The sequence below is a fragment of the Aphelocoma coerulescens genome, chromosome 5 (assembly GCF_041296385.1).
Source record: "Aphelocoma coerulescens isolate FSJ_1873_10779 chromosome 5, UR_Acoe_1.0, whole genome shotgun sequence".
NCBI lineage: Eukaryota > Metazoa > Chordata > Aves > Passeriformes > Corvidae > Aphelocoma > Aphelocoma coerulescens.
The window spans coordinates 6,064,469-6,079,597 of NC_091019.1; the positions used below are offsets into that span (position 1 = coordinate 6,064,469).

Here is a 15,129-nt window from a genome sequence, read left to right on the forward strand (position 1 = left end):
GAGTCCACAAGTCATTTGTTCAGGTTTTACTCCATGTTTGGGTTAAGCATCTGCAAAACAATTTGTAGTTCATTCATTAGTTTGTTAATTATAAGTAGTTACTGATTATTAGTAAAAGCCTATTAATTCATAAATTATAGACTACCTTAAATATAAATGAAATTTTATGAATTGAGCAATAGGTTTGCACTTCTATGAACCTGAACTGTAACATTTGGTCTAATATTAGGGATTTGGGCATTGTATTAGGAGTCCCTACCTGAAAGCTCAGGACCTAAACCTGTTCCTCAATGTTCTTGTTGAAATTCACAGGGATCAATAATGGAATTTAAACCAGCCACAGGCTTGTAGACAGGGTCAGTGTTCAACCCTTTGGTTAGAGACATCAGGCACTGATCAAATACTGATTCAAGTCAGGCAGGAAGAGTGATTGGAAAGACTTTGGGGGATATAAACATGGTAAAAGCCCGTATGGTCTGATGCCAGTGTTGTGATGAAAAGTACAGATCAAATTCATACCAAACTGAGAAATTTGGAGTTGTCATCATCCAGCTGTTAGGGTAGCATTTCTTTTTAAGTCAGATTTAGGACATACTCATAGTTGCAATAACAGGATGGTTTTGCTCCAATTCAGCGTATTTCAGAAACACCACTGGGGAATTCTCTGCTGTGGGTTTTTAGCAACTGGCAAAGCTAGAGTTGTTCTTTGATACTCAAAGCTCGTTAAGCCTCTTGATCTCGTTTAACTGACTGTAATGACGAGACAGATGAAGTCTAGTGAAAATAGAGATTTAAAGGAAAGCATTAAGGATAACAGTGTTACTGCCACATCAATAAGAGAACACTTCCGCATGTCAAAGCAGATGTTGATATGTGAAATAATTCCCCCAAGCTTTTTGCTTCTTTAAGCTTCAAGCTCTTGGGTTGCTGGGCAAGTCCTCTGCCCAGGAGACACCTGGGCAGCTATTTCCACACCAACCTGTAATCCAAAGCACCAAGAGGAAGGCAGAAGCACCTGAGCTGCCAGAGTCAGGTCCCAAGCTGCTGTCCTGCTTGTGGGATTGGGATTATGGAGCTACAGGATCTTGAGCAGGTCAGGGTAGGCTTGCCCGATCTGTTCTGTGTTGCTGATGTACCTGCTGCTCCTTCACTTCCTAATCCTTAAGTAAAGAATGCTTTTCCCTTGGCTATCTATTTTCAAACTAGGAAAATTCATATTAATGCATTAAGGAGTGAAATGAATATATATGAAGTGGTAGAGTTGTCAGACCATGAAAGTTAGCATGCTTTTGGCTGGCTGTACCCATCGGTAAGTAGGGAGTGCAGACAGAAGTCAAGTGATTCAGACCACTGGATTTTGCTGATCCCTGGCATAACCCATTCCTGTTTCCTCAGTGTGCCTTTCAGGAAAGGGGAGTAAATCACTTCAGCATCAGAAATACCCTAAAAATATTACACTTGGAAAGGCTTGTTACAGCACTCAAAATTTCAGAGGCACAGAAAAGGTGTATTTGGCTAAAGAAAAGAGAAGCTTAAAGGTCCAGGTTGTCCAAAGCAAATTACTTTACGCCTGTAATGCACGGCAGGGAGCCTCTTTCTAATAGGAAAGAAGTGTCACCTAGAAAGTGGGCTAGCAGTCCTAATTGTGTGTTAGAAATGCATAATACTGCTCTTGTTTAATCTGAGTCTTTTCATATTGGCAGAAGTTTGTTAAATTTTATTTTTCCTTGCTGATGAAGAGCGAAACTGTAGCAATGAGTATTTGTACATTAATTCCTGGAAAGATTAGAAAATCCTTTTAACCAACATCATTACTGTTTCACTGTCCATTCATTAAACATTATTATATTCAGCTTCGTTAAAGGCACTCATTTCACTCTGGCTGTTGGTACCATTCATAAAGCATCTGTGAGATTAATTTTTTTTGTACAATTTGCCTATCTCTATTAGTCAAGAGTCTGGATACTATCTTTTCCCCAGATCATATATTTAAACTTTTTCTTCTTTGGGGGCAGGTAAAAAATACTTCTATGTCCTGTTTGTTTTGCACTGAATGTGCTTGCAGAATTCTTAACAGTCGTGAAGCTAGCAAGGCTTTTAGTGCAGATTTGTCATGGTTTTTAATATGCAAAGTCAGATAAATTACACTTAAGCCTAGTACATTTGTTTGGACTGCAATGTGCCATTGTAGAGGAGAGGCCAGTATTTATTGGGTTCCGCGTTTTGTGGATGTGATAGGACAATAAATTCCAATAACTTTGAGTACTGTTACAGTTATATGCAGGACAATATTTCCTGGTCTTGTTTCCCCTGAGTAAAACATTGGAAGATTTTCTTTAGAAAAATGTGCCTTCATTATATTCTCCTTTCTCATAAAGCAAAAATCTGCAGCAATAATAATGTATTCATAAGGGCAAGACAGTTTCTTAAAGCCAAGACAATGGAAGCTTGAAGGGATGGAGAGGAGGGAAAAGAAAGCAATGGCTGGAGGTTTGTGGCACCAGTAACTTTTAATCTCCTCTGTACTAACCAATGGATAGTAAAGAGGGGTTTTTTTCATGTATTTTAAAGTGAATTTATTTTAAATGTATTTTTCTCCACAGACTTTAGAAGCTAGCACCTTTCCTTCTTCCTTCACTTTGCTGTTACATGCAGGACTTCAGGCATCATTGGTTTTGGCACTTTTCCGAATTAAACATTCCTGGGTAGAGGATATTGCATGAAATATAAATAACATATAAAGCTTTCAAACTGTGATTACACAAACCTGTTTCAAAATACAAAAGTCTGTCCTGTGTTGTTCTGGCATGTAAGAAACCTGTCCTGTTGGTATGGGGGGTAAAAGTCATCATTTATGGCTGTGCTTTTTCCCATGGGCTTGTTTAGGAAAGTGTCACGATCTAGTTGTCAAAGGTGCCAAAGCCATCCAGCTTCCATTGGCTCATGTAAGATGTATCAGTGCTTGAAACCAAGGAAAATGTGACATAGTTTTCAGTTTGGTGCTACTGCAGTGTTATTCTAATCTTTTACCTTGCTGAGCTTCTGTGTAGAAGATGCAATATGCCGATGCTGGTGAAAAGGCATTGTTTTCAGCATGGCTAACTCATAAGAGTACTATATTTATTTCCACATATTCTGAGTGATAGGTATGAAAACCAATCTGTTTCAACTGTAACAGATCTTTTTTATCAAAGGGCCAATATGCCAGAAATCTGAGAGCAAAGCCAAAAGCTGCCTTTTCCAGCACACATGCAAAGAGTATTCATACAGAAACTTGTTTCGTGTGCAGACAAGTAGCTGCAGTAAACCAATTAGTGTGTGTGCATTAGATGTTTTTGCAAAATCCTCTTTGCATGTTTGTATAACAATATGGTCTGAAGCTCCACTTTTCTTCCCCTTTATTTTAGTAGCTTAAGGAAAAAACATATTCTTCCATGATAAAATATTTATAAACTGTCAAACACAAGGTAGAATGCCAGACCTAAGGCAAATTTCCACATGTTACAGTGCAACTGCTCCTTGTGCTTTTTACAGTCTTTGTTTATGAGTTTGGAGAATCCCCACAGACTTGCTGAGTGGGGAATACTCCTGTGTCTGACTTGACACGCTTGGCAATCTCTGTCTCCACAGACACTCCTGGGTTGCTGCTGGGATGGCTCTGTACAGATTTATACACTGAACTGCAATGCTAGTCAGCAGAATGGGCAAGGCTTCCCACCTAAGGCTTCCCAACTGCTCACCATCCCAGTTTTATAAATGCAGTAATCAAATTTGAGCTGGGTAAAGCAATGTGTACAGTGAGGTCTCACCAGCAGAGACACCACTGCCTGCAGCTCAGAGCGTTGGAGCATCTCTCCTTTCTTGCTGTCGATGACGGTGTCTCACTATCAAGTAGAAAGCTCTGTGCTTTCTTAAGCCAGAGGAAGGTGTCCTGAGTATCTGGATGTTATTCTGGGGTCTGCTGTTGATTTGCTAAGAGTGGCTAAAGGATTGAGGAGATACAGTCCTGTCAGCTCCTATCTCGGTGGGGTATGTTGCATGTCCAGCAGTGTGCTGGAAACAGTGACCGTAGTGCTGGAGTTATTTCAGTCTCAGGTGTGGGAAAATCTTCATGGTCTGTTTACTCAGCTGTCGGTGCTGCTCATGCAGACCTACATGAGCTGATGAACGGGTGGTGGTAACACAGGGCTTGCTCTGTGCCATTGCCCACCGTGTGTCATCTCTGTTCAATTTAAGATTAATTTTTCATTTGTCTAAACCAGAAAGTAAGAAATGTGCTATCTTAGCAATTTATGAAGTGTCATATGTACACCTGGTACTTCTTAGTGCCTAAGAATAGTAATAGGAAATAGTAATTCTTAAATTCAGGTGTCTCTAGGTCACAGTTGCAGCCAGAGTAGAATGTAGGAGCCAAAACAAGGTTGCAAAAAACTTTTCATTCATAATGATTTCTATAAGTCGTGGAATACTTAACGTTCATTGTTCACTGACAAAAGCTAGGGATTAATTCATGTGATTTTTGCAGTTAACTTGTTAAAGATTTTAAATTTTGATTGTGTTTTAGCCCATGCAGAAAAATTCGGGGTGGTATAAACCATGTATTTTTTGGGCAAGAAGGGATCACTAATGATAGCATTCACAAATATTAAATTAATTCCATGATGAAAGTTAAGTTTTCTTTAAGAATCCTTTGTCACATTTATGTTGAAATTCAATTGTTAGTGATGAGAGAGCGTGTGAGGTGTAACGGAGACTGATGAGAGGCCGAAGATACATCCGATCCAATCAAGAATGAAGTCTTCCTTGCTTCTAATTCCGTGTGATATCCTTAACTTAAAAACGGGGAAACTGCAGCACAGAACAGAGGAAGCAGGTGCTGTGATAATACGTGAGTTTCTCAGCGTGTTACTAAGCGTGGCGTTCTGTTGTCAGGTACCTGACGGACGGCGGGCTGGGGCTGTACACGCGGCGGCTGAACCGGCTGCCCGACGGCATGGCCGCCGTGCGGGAGACGCTGCAGCGCAACACGGCCCTGGGGCTCGGCGACGCCGACAGGTAGGGCACCAAATTCCCTTGGCAGTCCAGGCACGGGAGGCATGGATGTAAATTTCTCCAGGGTACTCTAGGTTATATGTTCACGGAGGTGTCGGGATAAGTGCTGATTTTGTGTCTCCTGATTGCTGTGCTGGGATCTCCCCTGTGTTTTTGCGGATGTTAGGCAGCACAAGAAAATGTTAAAACTCCTGGTGTAGTAGTTAACAGGAGTTAAAACTCCTGTTTGGAATAGAAAGGATCAAATTCTCTTCTCATGGCCATTGATTCTCCCAAGTCCAGTGATTCAGTGTGAGCAGTCAAGGCTAAATATCAAGAATTAGGGGACTGGAAATCCGTAATTTAGGGAGTGCAATCACAAAGGAACCCAGTGAAATATTCTGTTAAAGTTGAAATAAATGGGTTAAATGAGGTCAGCATATAGCTGCTTCTTTCCCTTCCAAAGCCTGATCAGTGTTACTGTTGATGTAATAAGTGACCCATATCTTTTTTCTTCCATGAAGGGCCTTTAAGTATAAAACATGAATTTTGAGGTACATGTTCAAACCAATTTTTGAACTAAAGTTTTTTCACTTTATGTTATATCTGTAAGTCATCCCCAGGACGTAATGCACTCGTCTGAGCTTGATATTACTGATACTTTCTTCAAATTGATGCATACATTACTAAGGAAACACAAGTGATGGAGAATCTAGCCTTGTTTTCTAAGCAAACTAAATCTAAATCTGCCAAGATGCAGAACTAAATCTGCTTTGGTGTCCTTGTGATATTAGTAAAGAGCAGGATGTCAAATCTAAAACCTCTCAGAGAATCCCAGCTTGGTTTAAGTTACAGGTCAACATATGCTTGCCAGTTGTAAAATATGCCTGGATTTTTCCAGGAGCTCGTATCTTGTTCTGAAATTTGCAGCTTGAAACCCAACCAGCACTCGTTGCTGGTCCTGTGGGTGAGGGTGTTGCCACCTTGTGATGCAGATGGAGACGAATCAAGTGTCATCCTCTTCTGCTGCTGTGGCTTCTGATCATTGCCACAGTAGCAGAAGCATCTGTTTAAAATTCAGCATTTATCTAAGATAAAGTACATTGTTGTTTAAGTAAAGGCCTTCTGGAGAGCCAGTGATACATTCCTGTCATTGGTTCCTTCCCCCATCCAGAGTTTTCTGTGCTTGCAACACTTTTTGTTTGCTGAGCTCCTTTCCTGAAAACACCATACATTAGGCACCATTTAGGAACATTTGACAAGAGGGATTATTTGTGTGTTTAAATACATTCCACCTAGAATGGGGCTGTGACCCACTTAAATGCAGTCCCTAGGTTGTCATTTGTTTCAGCTTTGAAAATCATCCTTTCAGTTCACTTGGAGGGGACAGGCTTTGCACACAATAAAGACTCTGCATGGCAGAAAAATTACCCTTGGTCCCAGAGCTGGTGATACTATGATGTGTTGCTTTGATTTAGTCTTTCTATTTAGAATATAATACCTTATGCAGGAGATGAGAGGTTTCTGACAATAGGGCAGTGATTTAAAAATAGCTCCTCTGCTTCCTGGGTGACCATGATGTGCAGTTTAAACAAAAAAATTAATCCTAGCTTGAGCAGCAGTTTTCCAGGGTGAAAAAGGGCATAAGAAAATTGAGTTGAATAAAACTGTGCAGTAATTAATTGTTTTCTTCATTCTGTGAGTGAGCAGGAGTGCTGAGTTGCTTTGTTGGTACATGCAGAAAACATATTAAGATTATATTTAACTTGTTCAAAGCAGATGTTAATTGAATGCATGGGAGAACAAGTGTGAAAGACTGTGAACCTGTGAGCATGAGGTTAATCATTAAAAAGTTATCAGAGGAATTTTTGCAATATGCTAGCTTGTTTAGTTTCTTGTGCTCTTTGTTGTAGAAGTTTAGTTGTGAGGCTTTTACTTATTGGCTCTGGTAAGGCAGAGCACAGACCTTACAAGGTACATTTTTCCCTGCAGCAGGGAAATCCAAACAAGGGGAGTTGAATTTAATGCTTGATTGCAAGGTTAATGGAGTCATGGCACAACACAGCTGAGCTTATTTTTTGACTTCACGATAATTTGTGTTTGCCTAGAACAAAGGCATTTTAAATCAAAAAATTTATTTCATTTGTGATATTTTTTGTTTTTCAAGGTTGGAAATCAATCTCCTATTGTTTTGTCTGCTATAACATTTATACAGACTTGCTGTGTGCCATCTGGTGATTTGATTTCACATTGTCAGATGCAGCTGCTTGATCTGAGACTAAATTTTGGCCTTGCCTTCATATATATAACTTTCATTTGTAATATGTGTAGATCAGTTAGGTTTGAACAAATCTTTCTGTAGTTGCTTACCTGTAGAGGCTGTTATTTAGAGGAGATAATTCAGACCTGTGCTGATTTGTCACATCCTTGTGACTGGGACAGGAGACTGAATGTGAGCTTGTCAAGAGTAATGCTGTTAGAGAAGTGTCTCTATGACCTTTTAAAAAATGATCAGTGATGAAGTGCTTAAAAAAATACTGCTGAGCATGATTGACTTGGACTGTTTCCCTTTTAGAGTTTTATTTGAGGTTGCATGAATTACATGGCTTTGCATAAAAGCAAAGAAAGGTCTTCCCAGCTTCTGACTGTGAGGACTTGTCAAAGAGTGGATTGTGTTGTCTTGCTGCTTCCAGCAGCTCCAGCACTGATGGACTGTAGGTTAAACAGTAAAAACAGTGCTGAGCTTGCTCCTCAAGAGTGTGTCTGTGTCCTGATCACATCTGATGACTACAGGAACAGTCTTGTCACACGCTTGGTTAACAACAAGTCCACATTCAGATTAATTTTTAGGCAGATTTGTGGCTGTAGCTTCTTCCTGGCAGTCAGTAGCATTTTAGAAGTATTTCCTGCTTTTGGGTAATCCCAGAGGAGACTGTGGAGCCTGGACAGGAGATGGACAGGAAAGAAGAATTGGAAGTGAAGCAGGAACCAAGCAGAAAGCCAGAAGACATTCCATGCAGAGCACACATACTTTGCTATTAATAGGAATGTCACTGAGTGCAGTACAAATGGTAAGAATGATGGCTTTCAAAAATAGCTGAAGAGTAGTATTTTGCTGCTATTTTGCATTTTATAAGAACAGATTAAGGTTATTTATATGTCTCTTGGCTCAGGTAGTAGATAGTATTTCACATATGTGGAGTAAACCCCTTTGTCTGGAGTGTGTTTAAATTCACTAACTGCAGTTTAATTTCTTGAATCCTGCTGCAGCGATGAGATTACTACAAAGATGGGCTAGTTCTTGGTTGTGGAGGGAGATTGTTGGATTGCCTTCATAACCAGGGCAACTTGGATCACACTTCAGAAGGGCTGAAAAGCAAGCTGAAGCAAGTTATCAGGTTGGGGGAAATATTGGCCTGTTTTGAACAGTGGGGAGAGAAGATGTCACTGCTTTTGGGAGGAGGCAGATTCCACTGAAATCAGAATTACAGTCATGCTGCTGGTGGGTATTGCTTAAGAAGCTGCATCAAATTTCCTTTAAGCTCCACCAAATTTCCTTTTTTGTTTTTTTTTAAGGTGCTGCTTTATTGTAGACAATGGAAAAATTTATAATATAAGGAAAAGAAAACGGATTTTTTTGTTAATATATTCTTTATGTAGTTTTATGGTAGGATAAGACAGCTTTAAGTCTTCAGTTTCCAGTTTCAGTTTTTCTTCTTAATTGAGACAGTGAAGCTAAAGTTAAATGAAGGTTGTAGCAGAACTACCCCATGACTTCCCATCTCATTACTGAAGTTTTACTGCTCTAGCACTGGCAGCACAATACATAAGAAAAGGGGAAAAACAGAGAAAGTGGTTCTGGAATAGATACCTATAGACACACAGACTGGATAGTCTTCATCTTAAATTGTTAAAACATGACTGGGTTATATCTTAAACTTCAGGTGGGCCCAACTGCTGTAATAATATGCAGAAATAGATATTCCTGCCCTGTAATGGCAATGGAATTCCTATCATCTCCTTCCCCCACAGCATCTCCCTGCCCTGCAGTGCTCTCTCAGGAGTGTTGACATAAATGTTTGTGGAGTTTCATTGTAAAGGAACTTGCAGAGGGATTCCTTTGGTGTTCTATGTGAATGAGTTTGCAGAGGGAGGATGTCTGTTCTGTGGGGAGAAGGAGTAACTATATCCATTGAAGTCATCTACAGACCACAGGAGGTCTCAGCAGAGGAAGTTGCTGCCACGCTATTTCCCCTCTACCTGGAAGATTTCATGCCATCAGGTCGCAGTTCCTTCACTTCCAGAAAGTCCTGGCAGTTGCATTAAGTTGTTACGATTAAGATCATTTAAGATAATTTTCTTTTCCTTGCTGAGACAGTGGAACACCCCTGCATAAGGATCCTGTATACTAAATAAGCATAATGTTCTAGAAAATAACTTCAACTCTCCAAATTGTTTTAGGATAGTATAGATAAAAAGTGGTTTTGAGCATTCATTGCTCACTGTGTCTGTGCTGTGAGTCACTGCAGTTTGTGTCTATATGCCCATCTAGAGTTGCTTAACAGCAAAGTCACAGGACTGGTGAAATGATTCCTGCTCTGTTTGACCATCTGTTTGGATTTTATCACTAAATTAGAAAAAAGTGCTACTGCTTCTAAATATTCGGGTTGTACCTTGGTACCTGTAGATATCTATCTCTGTCTTTGAAAGATCCCACATTTATCTTGAAAACTGACTCTCAGAAGCAGGGGAAATTCACATTGCAAAGATTCTTTGAAGTTTATGACCCTGGGATCTGCTGATTAGAATCACAATACCATATACTTTTATTTTCCAAGGAATCTTTTCACAAGCTACAATCCAAAGTGGTTTCAGATTACATAAAGTAATTGCCAAGTTAAGCAACAAATAGTAGTTGAAAACACAGGTATGGTAGCTATACCTGGGGGCTGAAATGGGCATTACCAGAAGGAAGAAAAGGACACTCTACATTCAAACATGGCAAGGTTTGTCAAGGGTAGCAGTGTCTTTTGACAGATCTGTTTCAGTGATCTAATGATGACAAACTTCCTGTAAACTTCAGGTCTAAAACAGAAGCAAAAGTTATCATTTCTTAACACAAGTTGAAGAGCAGGTGCTCTAAATCTTAACTCTTAAAGACAAACAAATGCCTACAAAGCAAAGGAAGATGTAGCAGGGAAAGCCATGATCTGATGTTTGTGTGCTGCAGAAAAGAGGGAGATGGAGGATGTATCACCTTGTGTAACATGGCGGGGTGAACTGGGGAGAGGGAGCAGATTATTACAGGCTGTAAGGGCTGTCTCTTCATTGAAGCTTTGGTTTTTAATATTCACCACAGTTTTTATTTTCATGCTCTGGTTTGTTCTGTGATGTTTTGAAGATGCTTTATAGAGCTCCCTTGAAGATGAGAAGGAAAAGGTCAGAGATGACCCCCAGGAGTCCCCAGGCTCTTGTTCAGTAGACACAGTAATATTGTTTTTCCTTTTTTTACACACATGGTTTTTTGGGTGTACATACAGTGCACTGGATGAAGTATTCTGGGAAGTACTTCTGTAGGATTCGGTAGTGTTAATTCTGTTTAGAGAGGCATAATGGAATGGAGATAGGTTTGAAAGTTTTGTTTGTTTCTCAGGCTTGACCTAATTTTACTCATTGCGTGATGGCAGCTAAGAGTGTGATTCCAACAACCAACTTAGTGAGGTTGGGAGCTGTTGGAAGGCTAGAGAGAGTTTTGAGCAGGGGATGACTTCAAGAAGTAGGTAATTTTTCAGCAGAGATTGTGTTTGTGTAAAAATTTCTATCCAGGCTCCAAAATACCGCGTCATGTAGCAATAGCAGATGTACGACTGACTGGGGGGGGCTGGCAGCTGAAGCAGATTTGTGCCTTTTAGTTAAATGACCTTTTGTAAAAGTAAGACCTGTGTCCCTTCAAGAAGCCAAGAATTATCCTATTCTTCTCTTACTCATGTATTCAGGTGTTCTCTCATACCTGGTTTAGTATCTCCACAGGCTGACAAGGCAGCTGAGAGCAGTTCTTTGCCTTTTTCAAGAACTTCTTTATATGAGAAGGTGCCAATTCCACCACTCAGCACTAAAAACAAACCAACCAAACAAAACACCCTGCAGTTGCAAGCTCTGCCCTCCAAAGTCAGTAGATTGGGCAATCTTTATGTTCTTGGTTATCACTCTAGTTCTAATCCTCTTCAGAATTGGCCTGTTTTGATTAGATGTAAACATATGTAAGAGATAGTCTGGAGCTAGGCTTTAGGAACTGCATTTGTTGTTGAAACCTTTCCCCTGGTGTCGTGCCCTTTGTTTCTGTAGCTGTGATTCTCATTCTGCATTCCTTTATATTTTAGGGGGTATTTACATCTCTTCTGTAGCATCTAATTAAAATGTTTAAGCCAGGAGCTGCTGTTCACTACAAAGCTAAAGGAAGGTGGGACGTGCCCTCAAGGGAGCAACTCATCATGACTAAGCCAGGACTTCCTTTTTGCCCATGTGAACAGTGTGTCGCTTCCTTGGAAGGCTGCACTGTGGCGAGTGGACAGGTGAAGGGACCTTGCCTTTTCCAGAATTGTACTGATTCTGTGAAAACAGGGAAAATGGCCTGATTCAAGCAGCTGAATAATTTGCATCTAGGGATGGCAAAATCATGATCCTACACCACTGGAACTAGATTTTCCTGAAGAGATGCTTCCTTTCATACACCCCCATTCGAAGAGTATAAGTATAAAGTTGATCTCAGTGCTGATTTGGAGGCTCTTCTGAAACCCTCTCTTTCTGGTTCCACTGCCAGAGATTAGCACTGTCTTTTCTGTTGTATGAAGTGGCTTTCAAAACACTTTAGGCATGTGGGAAATTAAGCTTGTATTCCAAGGGTAAACAAGATTGTAGACACAAAGACCATTTTGAACTGTATCAGGGTCTTTGTGCTTTGCATGACAAACCGAAGAATGTGAAATGCTTGCTGACATAGAGCAGACTTTGTTGTTTGGTTTTCCATGTCGAATGGCAAGAGAGTCAACACAGTCTCTCAACTGACCTACACCAGTAACCTCTGAGTTTGGGATTTGGAGATTGAATAGATAAAACTAATAGCAGACAGCTGTCAGGCTCCCAAAGCAGAATCCCGGTTTGGGGCTGGTTTGGGGCTGTTTGAAGAGCATGGAAGCTCAGTGTGGCTGTAAAGCAAATTTCTAGACTGGTGATTTTTTCAAATATTATTTTATTATTTATAAATATTTATTACTAAATATCTCATTACTGGAAAACCTGAATGTTCTCCCTTTGATCTTTGTCTATCTTTGTTGTCCATAATTGTACATTTCAGTATTTATTTGTTTTTCCTCCTGCTATACAGCTATGTATTCTCTTGTGATTGCAACAGTAGTCTACTAATATTTGTTTCCATGGTAATAGAAATATTAATGTTAATAGCCAGGACCTAAGCTTTCTATTTAGCAGATGAACGTTTCCTGTAATAGTATTGTATCAGAATCCTGAGTCCAAATGTAAGATGCATTTTCCTGCATGTGTGCTCTTCTGAGCTTTGCTGGAGTTTGTTTCCCTTCCCTTCCCTTCCCTTCCCTTCCCTTCCCTTCCCTTCCCTTCCCTTCCCTTCCCTTCCCTTCCCTTCCCTTCCCTTCCCTTCCCTTCCCTTCCCTTCCCTTCCCTTCCCTTCCCTTCCCTTCCCTTCCCTTCCCTTCCCTTCCCTTCCCTTCCCTTCCCTTCCCTTCCCTTCCCTTCCCTTCCCTTCCCTTCCCTTCCCTTCCCTTCCCTTCCCTTCCCTTCCCAGTTTTGTCCCCTCCAGTGAGAGATTTCAAACACTGAAGGCAGGTTGAAGGGTCTCCATCAGTGAGACCCCTCCAAAGAATTCAGGATATCTGCATGCTTTGATGGATGCACGTACAAGGGGATGAGATTCCTAAATTGGACAGATAACTAAAATGTCTGAGGCTGGATGGTACTACTACCCTGATATATCCAATAAATACCCACATCTGCAGCATAGCAGAAGCAGCTCCAAGGTATCCACAACTTGGAGATCATATTTAAAATTCTCTGTATGTCACAGTCATCTAGTTCAGCTGTCCTGAGTGGCAGCTCCTGTGCTTTTAGAAGGTAATGAAGTAAGCATGGGGGGCTTTTGAGCTGATTGATGTCAAAGAAAGTGAAAGAATCCCTGACCTGGCACTCCTGGAAGCAGATGATGTCTTCAGATAGAATGAAGGTTCCTCCCTGTTTCCATGGCACTTCACAAAGAGGTGCACTCTTTTCCCCTTCTGCCACAGGTCTTACCTATCAGCTATAACCAAGTTTTCATAGTGCAGGGAATGTCTCATTTCCCATGGATGTCCACACAGAAGTGCAGAGGATGGAGTGTATGGACCATGTAGAATGAATGTCTGTCCCCAGTGGAAGGAAACTCCATCTCTGTAGAGCAGCTGTGCTGCATTTTACCAGTTGGGAAGTGGAGTGGAGAGTGGAGTGGAGTGGAGTGGAGTGGAGTGGAGTGGAGTGGAGTGGAGTGGAGTGGAGTGGAGTGGAGTGGAGTGGAGTGGAGTGGAGTGGAGTGGAGTGGAGTGGAGTGGAGTGGAGTGGAGTGGAGTGGCAGGGACAAAAGTGCATAACTGTATTTTTGCTGCCCCAGGATTCTTGGAGCTGCTGCTTATGTCACGTCATTCCTTGGTGTCATGATAAGTTCTTTGGTGTCCACCAAGATATTCCATATTGGGGGTCCATACACTTCTTATCTGTAGATCCTATCCTGCTCTTCTCAATTCCTCGGCTTCCTCACAACATAGGGATTTCTCAGCAGTATGATAAGGTGACTTTGTGACCTTTTTATGACAGCTAATAAGATTCACAGTGACGTTGAGACTCCACAGAACAAGTGGTCACTTTGCTCCTGATCTTTCTGCATTGAGCTCCAACATCCTGAGGCTTAAACTGCTCAATGTTACACAGCTCCATGGGGCTTAAAAACATTCTGCTATTGTATAAATAGGCATTAAGGCTTCCACATGATGCTTTTATGTTGCTTAAATATATGCAGTTAAATATACATTTGGCCAGGATAAATAATTGCACGCTCCACAGTGGAAACACTTGGAGCTACATTGTGCTGCTACAGCAGTACTATGAGAACGTGTGCAATTTGTTTTTATTAGTCAACTTTTTTTAATATATTCTCACTAAAAATAAAACATCTAATTTTATTAAAACTGACTGCTGCAATTTGAGGCTAATTAATTTGATGTAAGTGGCATTGGAACGTGTGAAACCTGTGTGCAGGGTTAGCACAGTGAGCCTGAGTAACCACCCCTTTACTAGAGGCTGTGTTTATGTGTGTCCAGGTATAGATGGTCAATAAGTAGCCAGAGGATAAATGCTAAACACTGGAAGTCTGATTGGTGCCTGAGCAAAGTCCAAGGGCTGAGGTCAGCTCTTTTTAACTATATGTTATTTTTTTGTTGTTCCTTAACTTACAAAGGCTCAGCTCAGCAGCTACTGTGGAGTTACCATGTGCTCTCATCAGCCCCAAGTAATATTTTAATCTTTTTAATCTGATTTTAACTTTAAAGTTTCTCTTTCTGATTATGTTGTTAGTTTAAGTTAATTTTCATATATATCAACTAATTCATTCGTTTTGGTTTGGGGGAAATGAGCAAACCACCTTGAGTGTTCAAAAAGGTTTCATTCCCTCTTTCATGTTTGTTGTCAAGGTTGATTTATTCTTGTTATGAAACTTGCAGCTAGAAATACTCTTCGTAACATGACTTAATGCCTTAAACATTTCTTTGAAACCATTAATGTTATTTGATACCACCTGATACACCATGCATAGTTTCATGTTTCATTTGCATTTTTATGCAGAGACTTAATTTTTATTTTCAGGGATTGCTGAAACAATGTTGCATTTGCAAAACTGGAACCATTTTGAATGCAGAAGTGATGAACAGAATATTATCAGGAAATGGCTAGAGATGTATTTATAGGCAACTGTGTGTCTCTATGGAAAAAGATGGGAGGGAAAAGGAGAAGGAAGAATCTCCAACATGAGCCTAAGGGAAA

At 40.5% G+C, this 15,129-nt stretch overlaps 1 protein-coding gene across 14 annotated transcripts in view; it reads left to right on the forward strand.

The window, feature by feature from the left end:
* The window catches only part of NAV2 (neuron navigator 2), a 371,496-nt gene that overhangs the window by 285,648 nt on the left and 70,719 nt on the right, over window positions 1-15,129 (forward strand). For 13 of the 14 annotated variants that reach the window (XM_069016444.1, XM_069016446.1, XM_069016442.1 and 10 more), the window contains one exon: window positions 4,933-5,055. The exons of the other annotated variant lie outside the window; for it this stretch is intronic. In XM_069016444.1, coding sequence (XP_068872545.1) covers window positions 4,933-5,055 — 123 coding nt within the window. The remainder of the gene's footprint in view (window positions 1-4,932; window positions 5,056-15,129) is intronic. 14 annotated transcript variants of the gene reach the window in all.